The 17,414-nt window shown below is 37.0% G+C and overlaps 1 protein-coding gene across 1 annotated transcript; it reads left to right on the top strand.

Moving 5' to 3' along the window:
• Nucleotides 1-6,341: 6,341 nt before the first annotated feature.
• Nucleotides 6,342-7,496, top strand: LOC109132216 (protein CASPARIAN STRIP INTEGRITY FACTOR 1-like). The gene is made up of 3 exons (XM_019243484.2): nucleotides 6,342-6,559; nucleotides 6,992-7,038; nucleotides 7,215-7,496. The coding sequence occupies exons 1-3, from the start codon at nucleotides 6,475-6,477 to the stop codon at nucleotides 7,332-7,334; spliced, it is 252 nt and encodes an 83-aa protein (XP_019099029.1). The 5' UTR covers nucleotides 6,342-6,474; the 3' UTR covers nucleotides 7,335-7,496.
• Nucleotides 7,497-17,414: the final 9,918 nt, after the last annotated feature.

The following is a 17,414-nucleotide window of genomic DNA, read 5'->3' as shown; positions in this document are numbered from 1 at the left end:
GTATAAGATTGAATAAGAAGCGTTTGCTTGACGCATTTCTAAGCGGATTATTTGTTGTGTGTGTCTCTATACCTTAACAATTGGTATCAGAGCAAACACCTGATAAAAGTTCGGATATATTTTTAACAGAGGTGATCTTGCGACAAGGGTATGGAGAAATCATTGGGGTTTGTTGCGTTACCAAAACCACTGAAACTCAATCCAGAGTGTTTTGGTTATTGGAAAGTTACGATCAAGCAGACTATCTCGAGCATCGACATGGAAGCTTGGTTTGCGGTGGAAGATGGCTGGTCACATCCTATGGAAAAGGATGAGAAAGGTGAATTGGTTCCTAAGCACAAGAAGAAATGGACAACTGAGGAAAAAGCATAATGCAAACATAACTCACAAGCTCTCAGTTAACTTCAATGCTCTGCCGAGGGATATCTTCAATCAAGTTCAGGGATGTGTAGCTGCCAAGGAAGCATAGGACATTCTTGTAGTCACGTTTGAAGGCACAAGAAGGGTTAAGCGCACCAGACAAGACAATCTTGCAGATAAGGAGTTCAGGAAAAATGAATCAGTGGCAGACTACAGTAGTAGGTTAAGTGGTATCGCACAAGAGGATGTTGTTTTGGGGAAACGATACAAGGATAAAAAGCTGGTGAAAAATTTCCTCAGAAGTTTTCCTGACAAGTTCCAACCACACAGGTCTGCTATAGACGTGTCTTTGAATTCTGACGAGCTCAAGTTTAATCAGGTAGTAGAGATGATGCAGGCATTTGAACTACAACTGAAGAAGAAGGAAAAGATGAATGAAAAGTTGTTTGCACTCAAGGATATGGAAGAACAGGAAATTGCAGAATCTCAGGAGGCTGCAAATGAAGAAAAAGTGGGTTTACTGGTTAAGAAGTACTTTCGTAAGATGGAAAGAGGTCAACGAAAGGGACCAACATCACTCATTAAAACTGATGCAGATAAGGAGTTCAGGAAAAATGACAAGCAGGATCGACAATGTGCTGAATGTGACGGGTATGGACATTACATGTCTGAATGTCCAAACAACAAGCGTAAGAACTCTTTGCAATGATATGGATGTAAGAGTTATGGACATACTAAAACTGATTGTCCTTCACGTGAGAATAGACAAAAATCATACATTACCTGGAGTGAGAGTGATTCAGACGAAGAAGACAGCAAGGGTGAGATATTGAACAATTTTGTGGCACTACTGGGTGTAATTGAAGAAGATAAAGAAAACGAGGTCTTGTCAGTAGAAGAAGGTGTAAGCAAGAAGGCTGACTCTGACTCGGATGGAGAGGAAGCAGACTTGTCGACTGAAGATCAGACAGAGCTTCTCATCAAAACAGTGTTACAAAAAACCTGAGACAACACTGATCTGATCTCTGAGAGGGATACACTGCAGCTGAACGTCACGATGCTCTCTAAAGAGCTGAGTGAAGAGAAGGCTAAGTCGCTAAGACTTGAGAAGTAGTTAGAGGAACAACGAAGAATATCAGGAAGTTGAATAAGGGAACTAAAGATCTAGATACAAAATAGTATCTCAGCGGGGCGGGCATACACACAAAATATTTGGCACATAAAAAAGCGGGTCTTGCGGACCTAGCTCAAACAGATTGCGGGTTTTAGCGGGTTATGTCCGCGGATTGAAGTCGGCCCGCGGTCTTCAAACATAAAATAAAAATAAATATTTAATATAGATACATAACTATTTTTATATAATTTTAAATATATATCTTTTATAAGTATGTGATAACCCAAACAAATTTAATGTAAAAAAAATAAAACATCTATAAAAATTAATATAAACATTAATTTTATTTAAAAATTACTATTTATTAATTTTATTTTATTTTTAATACATTATTTAGGCCCGCGGGGCAGGCTTTGACATAACTTTTATGTCCGCGGGCTTAGCGGACTGACCGTCGCGGTTTAGAAAATATAAATTGCCCGCCGTAGACGGCCCAGCCCGTTTGACACCTCTAATCATCTATAAAAATTACACAATCGTTTCTGCAAGTGACTAAGTGAAACGTGGTTTTCGTAGGGATTGACCAATTATTAGAGCAGGTCTACTTTAAGAAAAGTAAGAAGATTAAGTCAAACGGAGCACATAGAATTATTGAGTTCTATCTCAATTAATATTTCATACTTTTAGTTTAACCTATAACTAATATATTCAATTTACATTCTCTTTTTATCCTCCACCACTCACCTCTCAAAGTTTTGTGTTGTTTGGTAAAGTTTTTTTGTCCTTATGAATGATCGAAACTACACTTCTCTTAAACAAATCCTTGGATCTAATTCTAATATGATTCTTTTAGTAAATTCGTATGTCGAATTACAACTCTTAACGTTGTGTTGAAACTTATTTTTAATACGTTCCACATATAATTTTCCAGGCAATTTTTGGCAATGTTAATTTCTACAAATATTAGAGTTTTGAATATTATCTTATAACGCACACAGATGACAAGAATGAAAGTACTTTTGAAGGAAAAGTATATGCTCAACGTGAGTAACATGGAATTAACGCACAAAATTGGACGAAGTAGGTTTTGTCCCACATTGCAAGTTGGTGTAAACTAAAATATCTCTAGTATATAAGGTAGAGATTTGATAGGCGCATTACTAGCGGACACGGATAGAAGTTTTCTGGACTTGTTCACTTGGATCATTTTATCAGCAAAAGAAGAGGACAAGAGTTTACTTGGATCATTTCATCCATTACCGAGCCAAAAGAAGAGGACTTGTTCAAATCTTATGCACGAACAAATGGCCGGTTTAAAAATACACCCTTGCAAATTTTATCAGCAATTCAAATATTTTAAGGAGAATAGTTAAACCAGACTTTTCTTTATCGAATTCAAGAGTTGTCCGTGGAACTTACAGAGATCCTGAAGAAGAGCACCCAAGCATCTTATACCACAATTCACTCGCCAAGTTATCCTAGATTCAAATTTCAGCAAACCAACAATTTAATCAATCCTAGGTAAATTAACCAACATGACGTTACCACAATGCATATTCATAAACTATCTCGATGCAATTCAGAAGTAATAATATTTTCTAGACCTTCAAAATGTAATAATGTTGGAAAATACTTAAATGTGGGTTGACAAATCAGATTAGGTCACCTAATAAAAAGATTAATATAATATTTAGTTTTGATTTACAAGGTTATATGTCGGTTTGAGTGTATAAATAAATTTTAGATTTTATAATTAAACAAAATTATATGTCGGTTTGAGTTGATAAATGAAAATTAGAGTTTAGATTTTATATTTAAAAAGATTATATGTTGGTTTGGATTGACAAATGAAAATTAGGGTTTAGATTTTATAATTAAAAGAAATTATATGTCGAACTTGATAAATGAGAATTATAGTTTAGATTTTAAAATTAAACAAAGTTATATCTTGGTTTGTTAAGTTTAATTTTTCTTATGAAAAAAATAAAATAAAAAAATTGGAAAAAGAAGAGATGTAGATGGTGAAGGACGTGAAGTTAAACAGAAAAGAAAAATACTAATTTCCTAATGTTAGTTTAATTTTATATTAGATGACATCTCTTTTTATTGTTCAATTAATGTTTGTAAACCGTTTTTACTCTTTTGCCTTCTATCCATTTTAGTTAAAAATTCCATATTGGGAAAAATGCATAAAATATATCTATAATGATTTATATATTTAGTGTAAAAACTCATATATCCCATGCATTCATGCATATTGTTACAGACATATAAAGATAAATTTTATCGTCAAATTAGTAAATTATTAGTTACAACTTACAATCTCTTCAAGTTGTTAGGGATTAAATGATAATTAATCGGATACTGAGTCATCTATTGAAACACTCCTCAATTCAGCAACTCAACATAACGATCCACAAAAGTTTTATTTACCCTTTTGGCTCCTTTGGCGTATATGGAACACACAAGTTTTTGATAGCATTAAAGAAGATCCTTCAACCACAGTTTTGAAAGCGGTTGCTGAAACAAAAGAGTGGATAACAACTCTAAATCTGGACACACGGATTCCTCCAACCTGTTCTTCTACGAATTTATCAAATTGGACAAGACCAAGCTATCGAATGTTTAAATGTAATTTTGATGCAGATTTTGATACACATAGTCACTCTACTTCAGGTGGATGGATAATTAGAGACTATCAGGGAGAAGTTTTGGTTTGGAGAGCAACAGTTTTATCTAACTCTCAGTCGACACTAGAAGCAGAGGAAAATGCACTACTATCGGCTTTAAAACTAGCATGGATTCGAGGTTATAAGTCGATGATCTTTGAAGGGGATTGTGAAAATTTGGTGAAAATTGTTAATGGTCATCAAAGGAATGCGTCCATTTCGAATGTGATTCAGGATATACATCTCTGGGGATCAAAATTTCATAACTTTGTTGGTAAATTTACAAGAAGGTCATGTAATGTAGTTGCTGATACTCTTGCAAAATTTGGATGTCAAAATAATGTTTTTTATGTTGAATCTGTAACAAAGCCTCTTTTTGGCTAATTGAACCACTTTGTAATGACTCTGGTTAAGTAATATAAACTTCTTCGAGTAAAAAAAAATGATAATTAAATAAAAAATTATATTTTTATTAACCAAAACACATATAGAAATAAACCTATGGTCCGAATGGTGACCGCGTATTAAGTTGTACGAGGCAAATAGTTTAGTAGTGCGATACGGTTAAACTGCAGTTCATGAGGGAAAAATATGTTTGCGGGACAAATATGGTTGATAAAAAATAAGCGTTATAGAATAATATTTTATTGGTGAAAAAAGTAACTGCGGTTCACAATAAAATCACACATATATTTCTATATTATAATAATAATTGCATGAATAAACTAGTAAATATTTAAATAATCAATATAATTGTAATTTATTGTCTATTTTGTGTTAATGAAAAATTACTTCATAAATAATATTTAACTAAACTATAAGTTCAAGTTTTTATGTACATATTATTTATGCATAACTAAAAACACCATTTATTAATTACTATTTTTTTATGACTTATATGAACTTATTATTATTTATTTTATTATTTATAGTTATTATTATTTATGTATATATTAGTAATGAAAAGCGGATTTTAATATCCCGCACCATATGTGGAGTTATTTACAAGATAGTGCGTTTTTCATTTTATTAGACATAACAAAAAAAATAAAAACGAATTTCCTTAAATAAAAAAAAGATTTCTTTTTGTATTTTAGAAAACCGCAGTTACTATAATTTACTTGATTGGTGTAGGCCCTGTTCTTTTACTAAACATTGGGACAGCAGCAACAACAGAGCTAAACGACGCGTCATGAAGAGTAGAAATAAGTTAAAACGATATCGAAACTTAAAAATAACAGTTTCAGATGAGTCGTAAAAGGCAAAAAATGAGTCGGAACGGCATCATATGAGTCGCTGAAACTAACAGCAACACTTCAGTCATCATCTCTTTTCATGTTCTGCGACAAAATTTTCTTTTCATTACTGTATTCTCCTCTCTCTCGAAACTGTTTTTCTTCTATCATGTTGCTGTCGCAGCATTTGGTAAAAGAACAAGGCCGTAGTTATTGCACATTTCTTATATTTGGAATTACACCCCTGCTTATTTAAGTCGCCATTCATGACCTCAATATATAAAAATCTAAGTGACTAACTTCTTTAGGGGGAGGTATTGGTTTAGGATTTAGAAAGAATTTTAATGACTTTATGTTCTTGCTGATTGTTAGAATCATAGAAAATTGAAAGTTAAAAATGAAGGATTCTAAGAGATTGTTTAGGAAGTTTTTTAAAATCTTGATGATTTGTTTTTTCTAATCTTGTAAAATCTTTCTATTTGATGAAAGAGTTTTCATGACTTTTGTTATGAAGGAAATGATATAAAATCCTAAACCAATAACATAAAATTTGAATTCATTAACAATCCAAGATTCTTTTGTTTTACTTGAATAACATAAAACTTTTAATGACTTTATAAATCTCTTAATCCAATAACACTAAATTATCAAGATTTTAGATAACTTTTTACAAATCCACAACCAATAACACCAAATTTTTAAAGAGTTTTTAAAAGTTTTGATTGAATAACAACATAATTTACCTAACTTTTAAAGTCATTAAAATTCTTTCTAAATCCTAAACCAATACCTCCCCGTTAGACTTATGCTGCCCAACGACAGGAATGTGGCATCCTTTTAACTTTTTCTTTCTCCCCCATTTTCATGAACACTATTGATTATTGAATTAATAATCTCAAAAAAGCATAATACGACATAAAACTTGCATTATCTGACGTCTAATCATAGTTACAAAGCTACACCAAGCAGATATTATAATGTAAATAAACGAACTCTTTAGTTTGGCCTCCTGTTTCTTCTCATTTATTATACCCCAACGACTCAAGACCAATTGAGAACTCAAATTTTCCAGAGAAGAAAAAAACTTCCAAAAGTTATGGATGTGTCACCATTAACAGTGAAGAAACTTGGTTTCATCTTCATGATTGTTTCAGCTTCTGCTCTTTCTGTCTCTTTTGCAGGTTTTCATTTCTCTCATCCGATCTTCTGATTTGTTGCAGCTTTACTCTATACTTTATAGAAGATTAAGATATCTTGTTGTATAATTATTAGAAATATTTTAGAATATTTAGAGATTTTATTGAATATGTGGTTATGCTAACTTATATATTCACTAACGATTAATTCATATTAGTGGATGGGATTTTTTTTAATAACTAAATTAAATGCATGAGAATTTATAATACAATATTACTCAAAAATCAATGATATATAGTTATCAATAAAAGCATATACACATAATCTTGAACTAAACGGATTAATAAAATACATAACGAAAACTATTATTTACACCCTAGAGAAAATTTCATAAAGAAACATTAACAAATTATCTTTTAAATTTATGCAGAAATCTTTCGAGTGACTAAAATAATTATACTTCTTTCCCTATGCAGGCCGATCGTCGATTCTAGTCCATACACATATAAATCTTCATGACGAGGTTAGTCTAACAAACATACATAAGGTGGAACATGTTTTTTCAAATAGATTTTGTTCATACATACATATATCATTTCCAAAGTTGAATAAATATTATAACTCTTCTTAATTTGTATGATTACATCCAAGAATTTTTTTAGAAACAAATTTAGTGATTTATAATGATGTGAGAGACAGATGGTGGAAAGAAGCATGCATGAGCATGAGAGGCTTTTAAGAATGAACACAAAGGATTATGGGCACAACAGTCCGTCGCCTAGACTTGAGAGGCCTCCTTTCAAGCTTATTCCCAATTGATGACCTCAGCTTGGGCCTAATCTATCCTTAGTACTAAATGTAGACAAAATTAGTTTCAGTGACTATATATAGTTCTATCGAAGTTTGGAGATGTAATATAAAATATAGTACGTGAAAACTAAATAAAGGTAAGCAGCTAGCTCGAGCTATGCTACAATACTATATCATATGCGTTGCACATATCCATGTCATCACATTATAGTGTCTTCGTTTTTGGTTTTCAGATATATGTCCTTGTGTGATATATATATACTAGTACTATTATTATATGCACACATTAATAACACATCATTTTGCAATTCAATGCAAGTAGAAAAAATGAATTTGCAAAGAAAAATACTTACGTTCACTCGTAGGGTGAACCTTCTCGTTCACTTCTTCCTTTTCAACCAATCAAAATCTTTTATACATTATCTTGTTTAAAAAAATAAATCAAAATTAAATTAAAAAATAATACATATTAAGGAAACAAATTCTGTATATTTTTTTTTAAGGAAAGTTAAATATTGGTTTGGTTTAGATTTTACAATTAGAATGAAATGATGTATCGGTTTGGGTTTACAAATAAGGTGATTAGGATTTAGATTTTACAATTCAAACAAAATTATATGTCGGTTTGGGTTTACAAATGAAGTAGTTAGGGTTTAGATTTTACAATTAAAATGAAATTATATGTCGGTTTGGGTTTACAAATGAAATGGTTAGGGTTTAGATTTTACCAATTGAAACAAGATTATATGTCGGTTTGGGTTTACAAATAAGATGGTTAGGGTTTAGATTTTACAATTAGAACGAAATTATATGTCGGTTTGGGTTTACAAATGAGATGGTTAGGGTTTAGATTTTACAATTAAAATGAAATTATATGTCGGTTTGGGTTTACAAATGAGATGGTTAGGGTTTAGATTTTATAATTAGAATGAAATTATATAAAGGTTTGGGTTTATAAATAAGCGGTTTAAGTTTTTAATTTTATACTAATGTATACAGATTTTGTTTTTTTATTTTATAAAGAAGTCAATAAGTAGGTTCTTAAATGTATTATGAAATGTCAGATTATCATTAGCTAAGGAGAAGTGAACAAAGGGGTTCCTTAGTAGTGAACCCAAGAATTGTTCATTTGCAAATATACATGCAATGTTTAACTTCTTTTTGTGATTCTTTTAACGCTTATGGAATTACTTGTAAACGTTTATATGAAGGTTGTTCCATGTGATTTTATATATAGTTTCTGGTTTTTTGTAGTATTTTAAACAAATATAAAAACTTCTAAGATGCCTTAATCCATTGCTTCACTTCATTAATGAGTGGGCTAACAGATAAAATATAAATTAAGAAATACAAACTCACTGAGATTCATCAGTCGGCTCCAGTATCACCGATCATCAATTTGGGAAAATGAATGAGAAAAGTCAAAAAAACGTGAGAAACTGCTGTGTATGAAATATCTAAGCTAAGAATTTCATTTTTCCAATCTAAATCTAGCTACAAATCCATTTTCATAATAATAGATATCTTAATAACTAACCCTAGGTACCAAATCCTATCCATCAAATCTTCCTAATTAATCTACTTTTAGCTTAAAAGAACAATATACAATTAGATTTACTCACACATGATTATCGAATAAATCATGGTAAGAAATGCAAAATGAATGTAAAAAGGAAAAAAATTATAAGCAAATATGAAATTAAAAAAGAAAAATGAAGTTTAATCATCCAATTCACCAAATTTTTTAACAACAAGTGAATAGATAGATCCATCAACGCTTGGTAAACAAAAATGATTAAACAGAGGTTCTGGTCCGAGTTGGGTTGACTCGGTTTGGATTGGGTCGAGTCTTGTGGGTTTACTATAATTGTCGAGTCTTGTGGGTTTCGTTTAGACCCAGATTCTTTATTTTTGATGCCCTTCAATATAGTTTAGGTGGTTTTTCGATTAATTGAGCTTTTTTTTGGCACTTCTTATGAATCTTCAAAATCCAATCTGTTTCAACCAAAATATTTTGTAATCCAATATTTCCCTTTGTCTGCTCATTTTGCACATAATCACACCAAATATTTTGTAATCCAATATTTCCCTTTGTCTTTATCAAATAAATAAATATCCATATATAGTATCAAATAACATATATATATATATATACACATAAATGCTACAAGTATAAAATCAAATATATATATATATACATATAATATCAAATAACATTCTTATAAATTTAACTAACAATAGTATTAGAGTTAATTAAAGAAAATATCATGAACAGTAAAAAAGTTTGTGAAAAATGCCACATTCATCGGTTCTTTTCTACAATGCCACAATGGACAATCAAAAAGACAAAACTAACCTTTTAAATTTGTTCCTTTAGTTTTTATTTTTCTTTCTTTCTCACATTTTTTCTAATAAAAAGATATTTATCTAAATAAAACAAAAATCTTCTCTCTTCTAAATTTGCCCTAGCCGTTGTTTATCATCTTCTCCGATGGTTAGAGATTGGTGGCCTTGTCATCTTTTTCCTTTCATTCATCTCAACTCTTTTTGTTTTTCTCTTGACGATGATGAATCTTTTCGGAGTGGCAACTCTTAAGTCAGTTTTGGTGGGATCTATGGTGTTCATAGTCAGATCCATGGCTTCTGCTTTGATTATGAGGTTGAAGTTTTTCGATCTGGGTCTGTGACTCGCCAATCTGGTTTGTTGGATATGTTCTCGTAGGATCTGTTTTATTGTGTGTTATGGCTTCTTTCAAGGTGGTTTAGAAGTGTTTTTATCTTAGTTTTAAGGTTAGATCTAAATTCTTTCACACCCTCTCATCGAAAATCTCCCTGAGAAAAAACACTATTGAATCGTGTTGATGGAGAGTCACAAAAAAACATGACAGACCTCAAATCTGAATTGGAGTATTTTCCTCGTAGTAGACCAAATTTTAATGTCATGGACAATTTTAATCGTCAATGGACAACTTTAATCATCATCAATGGACAATTTTAATTTTCGGTAGACAACTTTTTTTCATGGACAATTTAAATTTCTAATGGACAACAATTTTAGCTTAATTTCTCATATTTTACTTGTGAATAGTGTTTGTAAACAATTTTAATATTCAGTGGACAACTATTTGAACAAATCCATTATCATCTCCAATCTTGTTAACGACCTAGTGAATTGTTGGTCCACTTATTCTCACACTCTGTTTTTTCGATGGACAAATATGTCTTCAATTTAAACTTGTCCACTGTTTTTTGATGGACAAATAATGTCTCCAATTTATACTTGTCCACAGTTAAAACATTTAATGTCATACCACATTTAATGCTTCCTTCTTTTCTTTTTAGTTATTATTCAGGGGTTAGTTCTGTAATTTTTACAAATGCCATAAAGATGAATTATGACATTTCTAGAAAGGAAAACAAAATGTGGCATTGCTAAAAAGTTTTTTTGAGAATGTGGCACTTTTGACAAAAATCCCATAGTATTATGTTTTAAAAATATCGGTGGGTATGTTAAGGGGTTACAGTAATAATATAAGATCATAAAAGTAATATTAATTAAAAAAATATTATCCCAAGATATGCCACAGATTAATAAAACCAAACAGTTTCAACCAAAATCTTTTGTAATCCAATATTTCCCTTTGTCTCTTATTAGCTCTATTTGCTCATTTTGATAGCCGGGAAGGACAAGTCTATACTCGGTTAGAGGAAATCACTAGTTCAGTAACCGATCTCTCGGCTTCTCACCGCGCATACGCTGGACTTCCTACCCCAACCTACCTCTCAGGTAGCACCAACACTGGCCGGACAAAGCCGTATTCCAATACATCTCGAAGTCGCGGGTTCTTCAGAAGTCCCTGTTCGGGTCCCTCCCCCTGTTGGGGTAAGTGTCCCTCAAGATAACCTAACTCCGGGCTATGTTTCTAACACTGAGTTCCATCGGATGCAAGACGAGATCCGAGATATGCGATCTATGGTACACAGTGCGACTACTTCAGCACCAGGTATTTCTCGAGTAATCGAGGAATCAAAGCGAACTACTTTCTCGGCTCAGATAGCTAGAGTCCGCGTTAAGGACAATGGAAATATTAAATTTTCAAGCTATGAGGGGAAGGCAGATCCGACGACGCACGTCAAAACCTTCCTCCTCACTGCCAGCCGCGTGAACCTCGAACTTCACGAAGCCGATGCCGAGTACTGCAAGCTGTTTGCAGAAACATTTTGCGGACCAGCCGTGCTTTGGTTCGCATCCTTAACAGCCGGCTTTATTCACAAATTCACAAAATTGTGAACCTTCTTTATCAAGCAATACTCGAGCTTGATCAAAACGGCGGTAACAGATGCCCAACTTTGGAAACCTAAACCAAGCCGCTGGGGAATCACTTCGCTCATACATACTAAGTTCAAGGAGATCCTAGTCCACATTCCGGGGCTCTCAGACTCAACCACCCTGGCCGCTTTGAAGAACGGCCTCTGGCACGAATCCCGCTTCCACGAGGAATTGACTGTAAACCACTTCGCCACCATCCAGGATGCTCTATATCGCGCTTCGAACTGGATAGTTGCAGAGGAAGAGAAAGCGGCTGCAGCCCAGAAGCACAAAGTTGCGTCTAAACCTCAGATCGAGTTCCCAGCTAAGAAGACATCTCCAAAAACTCCGAAGTCCGGACTCGGCACCTTCGCAGTGGAAAAGTCTCCGCAGAAAGGTTCCCTAGGAACTCACCGTCCAAACCTCCATTTTCACCAGGCTCAAAGAGCGGAGTGCTCCCGAGTAACAAGCGGATTCGGGACGAAAATACATACTGCAAACTGCACAAAACTAAGGGGTACTCAACTCGGGATTGCAAAAAATTAATGCATCTTCTTGCTGAGAAGTTCATATCAGATGAAATGCCAAGTTTATCCATCGATGAGATCAACCAAAAAACAGTATTCGAGGTCGATGAGGATGCCCCACCATCAAAAAAGCCGAAGCAAGCGGATGGTGAAGCAAGTCCCAAAAAGAGGATAGACTTTATCATGGGTGGATCACGTTTATTTCGTAACTCAATAACAGCAATCAAGGACCACCAATGGAAGCTCGCGAAAGCAGCTCAAAGAAGACCTCACCGAATCCATTTTCATCAATGCAAAGTTTCCGAACTAGGAAATAAAGATCGAAGCTGGATTAGGAAGCGAGCTTTGGACCAGTCTGATCTCTTTCCTGAAAGAAAACATTGCCACCTTCGCATGGTCCGCTGACGAAATGCCCAAGATTAGTCCTGAAATCATCTCGCATGAGCTGAATGTAGACCCCCCATTCAGGCCAGTAAAACAAAAGTGAAGGAAACTCGGCCCAGAACGAGTCGAGATCGTTAACTTCCGCATATCGACCGACTAGTTGAATCGACCTTGGGGCACGAACTGATATCTTTTATGGATGCTTTCTCCGGTTATAACCAGATCCTCATGAACCTGGAATATCAGGAGAGGACTGCATTCATCACGGACCGCGGAACTTACTGTTACAAGGTAATGCCATATGGGCTAAAGAACGCCGGTGCTACCTACCAGCGCTTAGTAAATCGAATGTTCGAGCAACAGCTCGGAAAGACGATGGAAGTCTACATCGATGACATGATGGTGAAGTCCATGGAAGCAATCTCACACCTCGCAGACTTGAAAGTTTGATTCGATATACTGAACCAGTTCGGAATGAAGCTCAACCCCACGAAGTGTAAGTTTGGGGTCCCATCAGGAGAATTCCTGGGTTACATCATGACAGAGCGGGAAATCAAAGCAAATCCGAGGCAAATCAATGCCTTTCTATCCATGAGTTCCCCAAGACACTTAGGGAAGTACAACATCTCAACGGACGGATCACAGCTCTCATTCGTTTCATTTCTCAGTCAACGGATAAATGTCTCCATTTTTATCAGCTATAAAAAAGGGAGGAAAGCACTTCGCGTGGGATGAAAAGTGCGAAGAAGAATTCTCTCAGCTAAAGGCATACTTATCTAAAACACCAGTCCTGGCGAAACCCGAGCTAGGAGAGCCTCTATTTCTGTACATAGTTGTTTCAGGAAGCGCAGTAAGCGGGGTCTTAGTTCGCAAAGAAAGGGGGGAGCTGCGGCCAATCTTCTATATCAGTAATTTCTTCACGGGACCATAGTCCAGATACCCGATGATGGAGAAGTTGACCTTGGCAGTGGTAACGTCAGCTAGGAAGCTACGCCCCTATTTTCAGTCCCCTTCGATCGTAATACTAACAACACAACCGCTTCGGACCGTTCTCCATAGCCCGATCCAATCTCGTAGGTTAGCCAAGTGATTAGTCGAACTAAGTGAGTACGACATCGAGTTCTGGACTCGAACTTGTGCCAAGGCGCAAGTCTTAGCCGACTTCCTGATAGAGCTCCTGTTGGCCAGTACGGCCGACAACACTGAAGCCCCTTGGAGTTTGCACGTGGATGGAGCCTCTTCAAAAACAGGTGCAGAAATAGGAGTTCGTCTCACCTCCCCCACAGGCAAGGTGATCGAGCAATCTTTTCGCCTAAATTTCAATGCATCTAACAATTAAGCCGAATAAAAATCATTTCTAGCTGGGCTCCGCCCCGCAGCAGGCATCAGAGTCAGGAAACTCAGAGATTTCTGTGACTCTCAATTAGTCACCAACCAGTTCTCAGGGAAATATGAAACTAGAGACGGACGAATGGAAGCTTATCTAACCTCGGCTCAGGAGTATGCAATGAAGTTAGATGAATTTGAAATCACCAAAATCCCCCACAGTGAGAATTCGGCCGAAAATATGTTGGCATCGCTAGCCACGACCTTGGATCCCACAACGACTCGAATTATCCCGGTTGAGGTCATCAAATATCCGAGCATACGCCTAGAAAACTCAAGTGTGATAACCCGGGCAATGAGGAAGAACAAGATAGCTGCTAAGGAGGCGGCTCACTATCTCTCATTTGTAATAACTTCAACGCATACGACGGCAACCTCGGCAGGTCCTTATTCACTCGTCGACGACAAAGAAATGGGCATAGAACTTACCTCAAGTTCGGACCTACACGATCTCCCACCTTGGCCTCTGGGCAATACGAACACCGACAATTGGGGGGCAGGCGGCTAGGAAACTTAAAACTAGCAGTACACGGAGCACCTCTACGCCAAAGTGTAGCTGGACCTTATCTAACGTGTGTTGCTGGCGGAGAGCCCTCGACGATAATGCGAGCTGTTCACAACGGGCCCAATGGAAATCACTCCAGAGGTTGGACCTTGGCCTTCAAAATTAAAAGACAAGGCTACTTTTAGCCTACCATGGTCGCCGACTGGAAGGAAAATTCCCGAACTTGAGAGAAATGTCAAAAACATGCTCCGTCAATCCATCAGCCCACCGAGCTCATGTCCTCTGTGTCTGCGCCTTATCCATTTATGAAATGGTCTATGGATATCATTGGTCTCTTACATCAGGGACCGGGAAGAGTTCAATACGTGCTAGTCCTTACTGATTATTTCTCCAAATGGGTGGAACCAGGAACTTATGCAGGTGTGACAAGTGAGCAAGTAGAGCAGTTCGTGTTAAATAGTATAATCTACCGATACGGCGTTCCGTACGAGATCTTCACACACAATGGTCTGCAATTCATCTCCTCGCAGTTCAAAGGTTTATGCGCAAAGTGGAAAATACGACTTAGCAAGTCAACTCCTCGTTATCCGCAAGGGAATGGACAAGACGAGGCGATGAATAAGGTCATATTGGCCAACTTAAAGAAACGGTTGGATTCCAGCAAAGGGTGTTGGCCAGACAAACTTCAAGGCGTACTTTGGGCAATCCGAACTACGCCTCGTCGAGCTACCAACGAAACTCCTTTTTCCCTGGTATATGGAGTCCATGCTATAGTCCTAGCCAACATAGAGGTACCCGGATTCCGCACAACATTGAATCCACTTCGGGCCACAGAGAATGAGGAATTTCTGCAAGATACTCTAGACATCTTAAATGAGTGTCGGGACCGAGCTTTGGCTCGTATGCAGAATTTTCAGAATATTGTGGCTCGCTATTATAATTCTAAGGTTCGTGGTAGGCCTTTAGCGGTTGGTGTTCTGGTACTTCGGAAGGTCCAGGAGAGCACTGAAGAGAATAATGTGGAAAAACTAGGGATCAACTGGGAAGGGCCTTACAGAATCACCTGTGAAGTACAAAATGGTGTGTATCGGCTAGAAGATTCCGATGGAAAGCCAATCCCGAGGTCTTGAAATTCCTTGCATCTCTAGCGTTTCTATAATTAGTTCACTTGAAACTTGTATCGAACTACGACTGGCTTGATCGCGAGTAAAGGGTACGTAGGCAACCCACTTCGGGTCTAGCTATCTTTATTTACAAAAATTAAAGTTGTTTGCTTTTCAGTACTTTTTAAGCGATGACAGTTTTCTGTATGACACTTGACTATAACATTAAACCGAAGTCTCACTTCGTCGAAGTCCTACTTTGAAAGTCTATTAAAAGCCAAAATCTTGTTTCGCATAATCAACCTAGCTGATGTCTTACTTCACTACAACATTAAACCAAAGTTTTACTTCCTAAATCCATTTAAGATCAAAGTCATACTTCGAAAGTCTATTAAAAGCCAAAATCCTGTTTCGCATAATCAATCGCAGCTAAAGTCTTACTTCACTACAACATTAAACCAAAGTCTTACTTCGTAAAAACACTTGATGCTGAAGGCTTACTTCTAAAGTTTATTAAAATCTAAAGTTTGCTCGAAGTTAGTTCCGTACTCATCAATGGTGATGCTCAGAGGAGGCTCACTGCAGAGCAGCTCGGGGGTGTCAGCTAAAAGGCTAGAAAAAGCGGAAGGGTCAAAGTTGCGGAGTGTTACCTTCGAAACTTCGACATCAGCTTTCTCTTCGTCAGCTCGCAGGATCCCGAACTCAGCCTCGATATCCTCGATCTCTCCTCTCGAGATTTCCTCAATAAGCATCCGGTTCACCCTGATCTCTGCAGCTCGGATTTGGGCCGGGGCTAACCTCTCCCGCTCTTCGAAATGGACCTTCACGTCCTCAATCAAAGGGCGAAGACTCCGCTTCAAGGATTTCCTCTCTTCTCTCTGCACCCTCTCCATCTCGCAACTGTTGCCCGCCTCCAGAAATTGATTGCGGAGCTCAATCTCGTGCAATCTGTTTATGGCTGCTTTCTCACTTTCCGCAACCTCATAGAAAAGCTCACCTGCCTTTTTCAGCTTCCCCCTGGGGTCCTCATTAGTGATTCCCAGGTCTAACACTTTGATCACGGCTTTCTTCATCCGAGTTCAAATTTGTTCAGCCTTCTCCACAGTTTTGGAATTCGGCGCCTCTAGACGGATATATTCTGCGAGTTGACCTTCGAGCTCAGCTACCTTGCGTTGTAGCCTGATCACTTCAGACACCGAGGGGACGTAAACAGTTGTTCCTTGTAGGACGCCACCTAGTTGTTAAACTCGATCATCATCTACAAGAACCCGGAGATCAGCAAATATAAAAACAAAAAATAATGGCAAGTAACAAGGTCACACCAACCTCGCCCACTTTGTCCGCAAAGCGGAAGAAGTTCCCGCGGTTGGTCTCGGACATGTCGGAGTACGCCGGAACGCGAATTCCAGGGTGGGCGTAGTTCCACATCAAGTCCGCTGGAGAGACAGGGGAGCTGCGTGGAGTAAGCTGGGTTATCCCATTTTTAACAAATTTCTCCAAAAAAAAAAAAACACTTGAGCGTTTAAACTAATCACGAGGAGACTAGTGCTACTCTTTCAAGTGAGGCCTACTAGAGTTGCCTCCGGACTCCTTAGCATGATGAGAGTCCTCAGACTTCTTCTCAGAGAGGGATGTTCCATCCCTCGAGACAGATCTGCTTCGCCCGTCCCTAGACGACCTAGTCCGAGTCGAACCTTTTTGCGGGAAGAAGAGGAGAATTCAGGTTCCTTCCTCTTCTTCGATTGCTCCACCCGCTGCGAGCCATCATCGGCTCGGCCACTGTCACAGCCGTGGAAGGAACTTTGCTCTTCCTAGGTTCATCAGTCGAATCCGAGATGATAATCAGCGGAGCTGCAGAAGGCTCTGAGGTCGAAG

The sequence above is a fragment of the Camelina sativa genome, chromosome 1 (genome assembly GCF_030686135.1).
Source record: "Camelina sativa cultivar CO46 ecotype springtype chromosome 1, ASM3068613v1".
NCBI classification, from domain to species: domain Eukaryota; kingdom Viridiplantae; phylum Streptophyta; class Magnoliopsida; order Brassicales; family Brassicaceae; genus Camelina; species Camelina sativa.
This window is presented reverse-complemented; position numbering and strand designations above follow the sequence as displayed.

Excerpts from the sequence above, each read along its gene's own strand:
- LOC109132216 (XM_019243484.2), top strand. The coding sequence starts at position 6,475 with ATGGATGTGTCACCATTAACAGTGAAGAAACTTGGTTTCATCTTCATG. Across the intron at positions 6,560-6,991 it reads TCTTTCTGTCTCTTTTGCAG|GCCGATCGTCGATTCTAGTC; the intron begins GTTTTCATTTCT and ends TTCCCTATGCAG. Across the intron at positions 7,039-7,214 it reads ATATAAATCTTCATGACGAG|ATGGTGGAAAGAAGCATGCA; the intron begins GTTAGTCTAACA and ends TGTGAGAGACAG.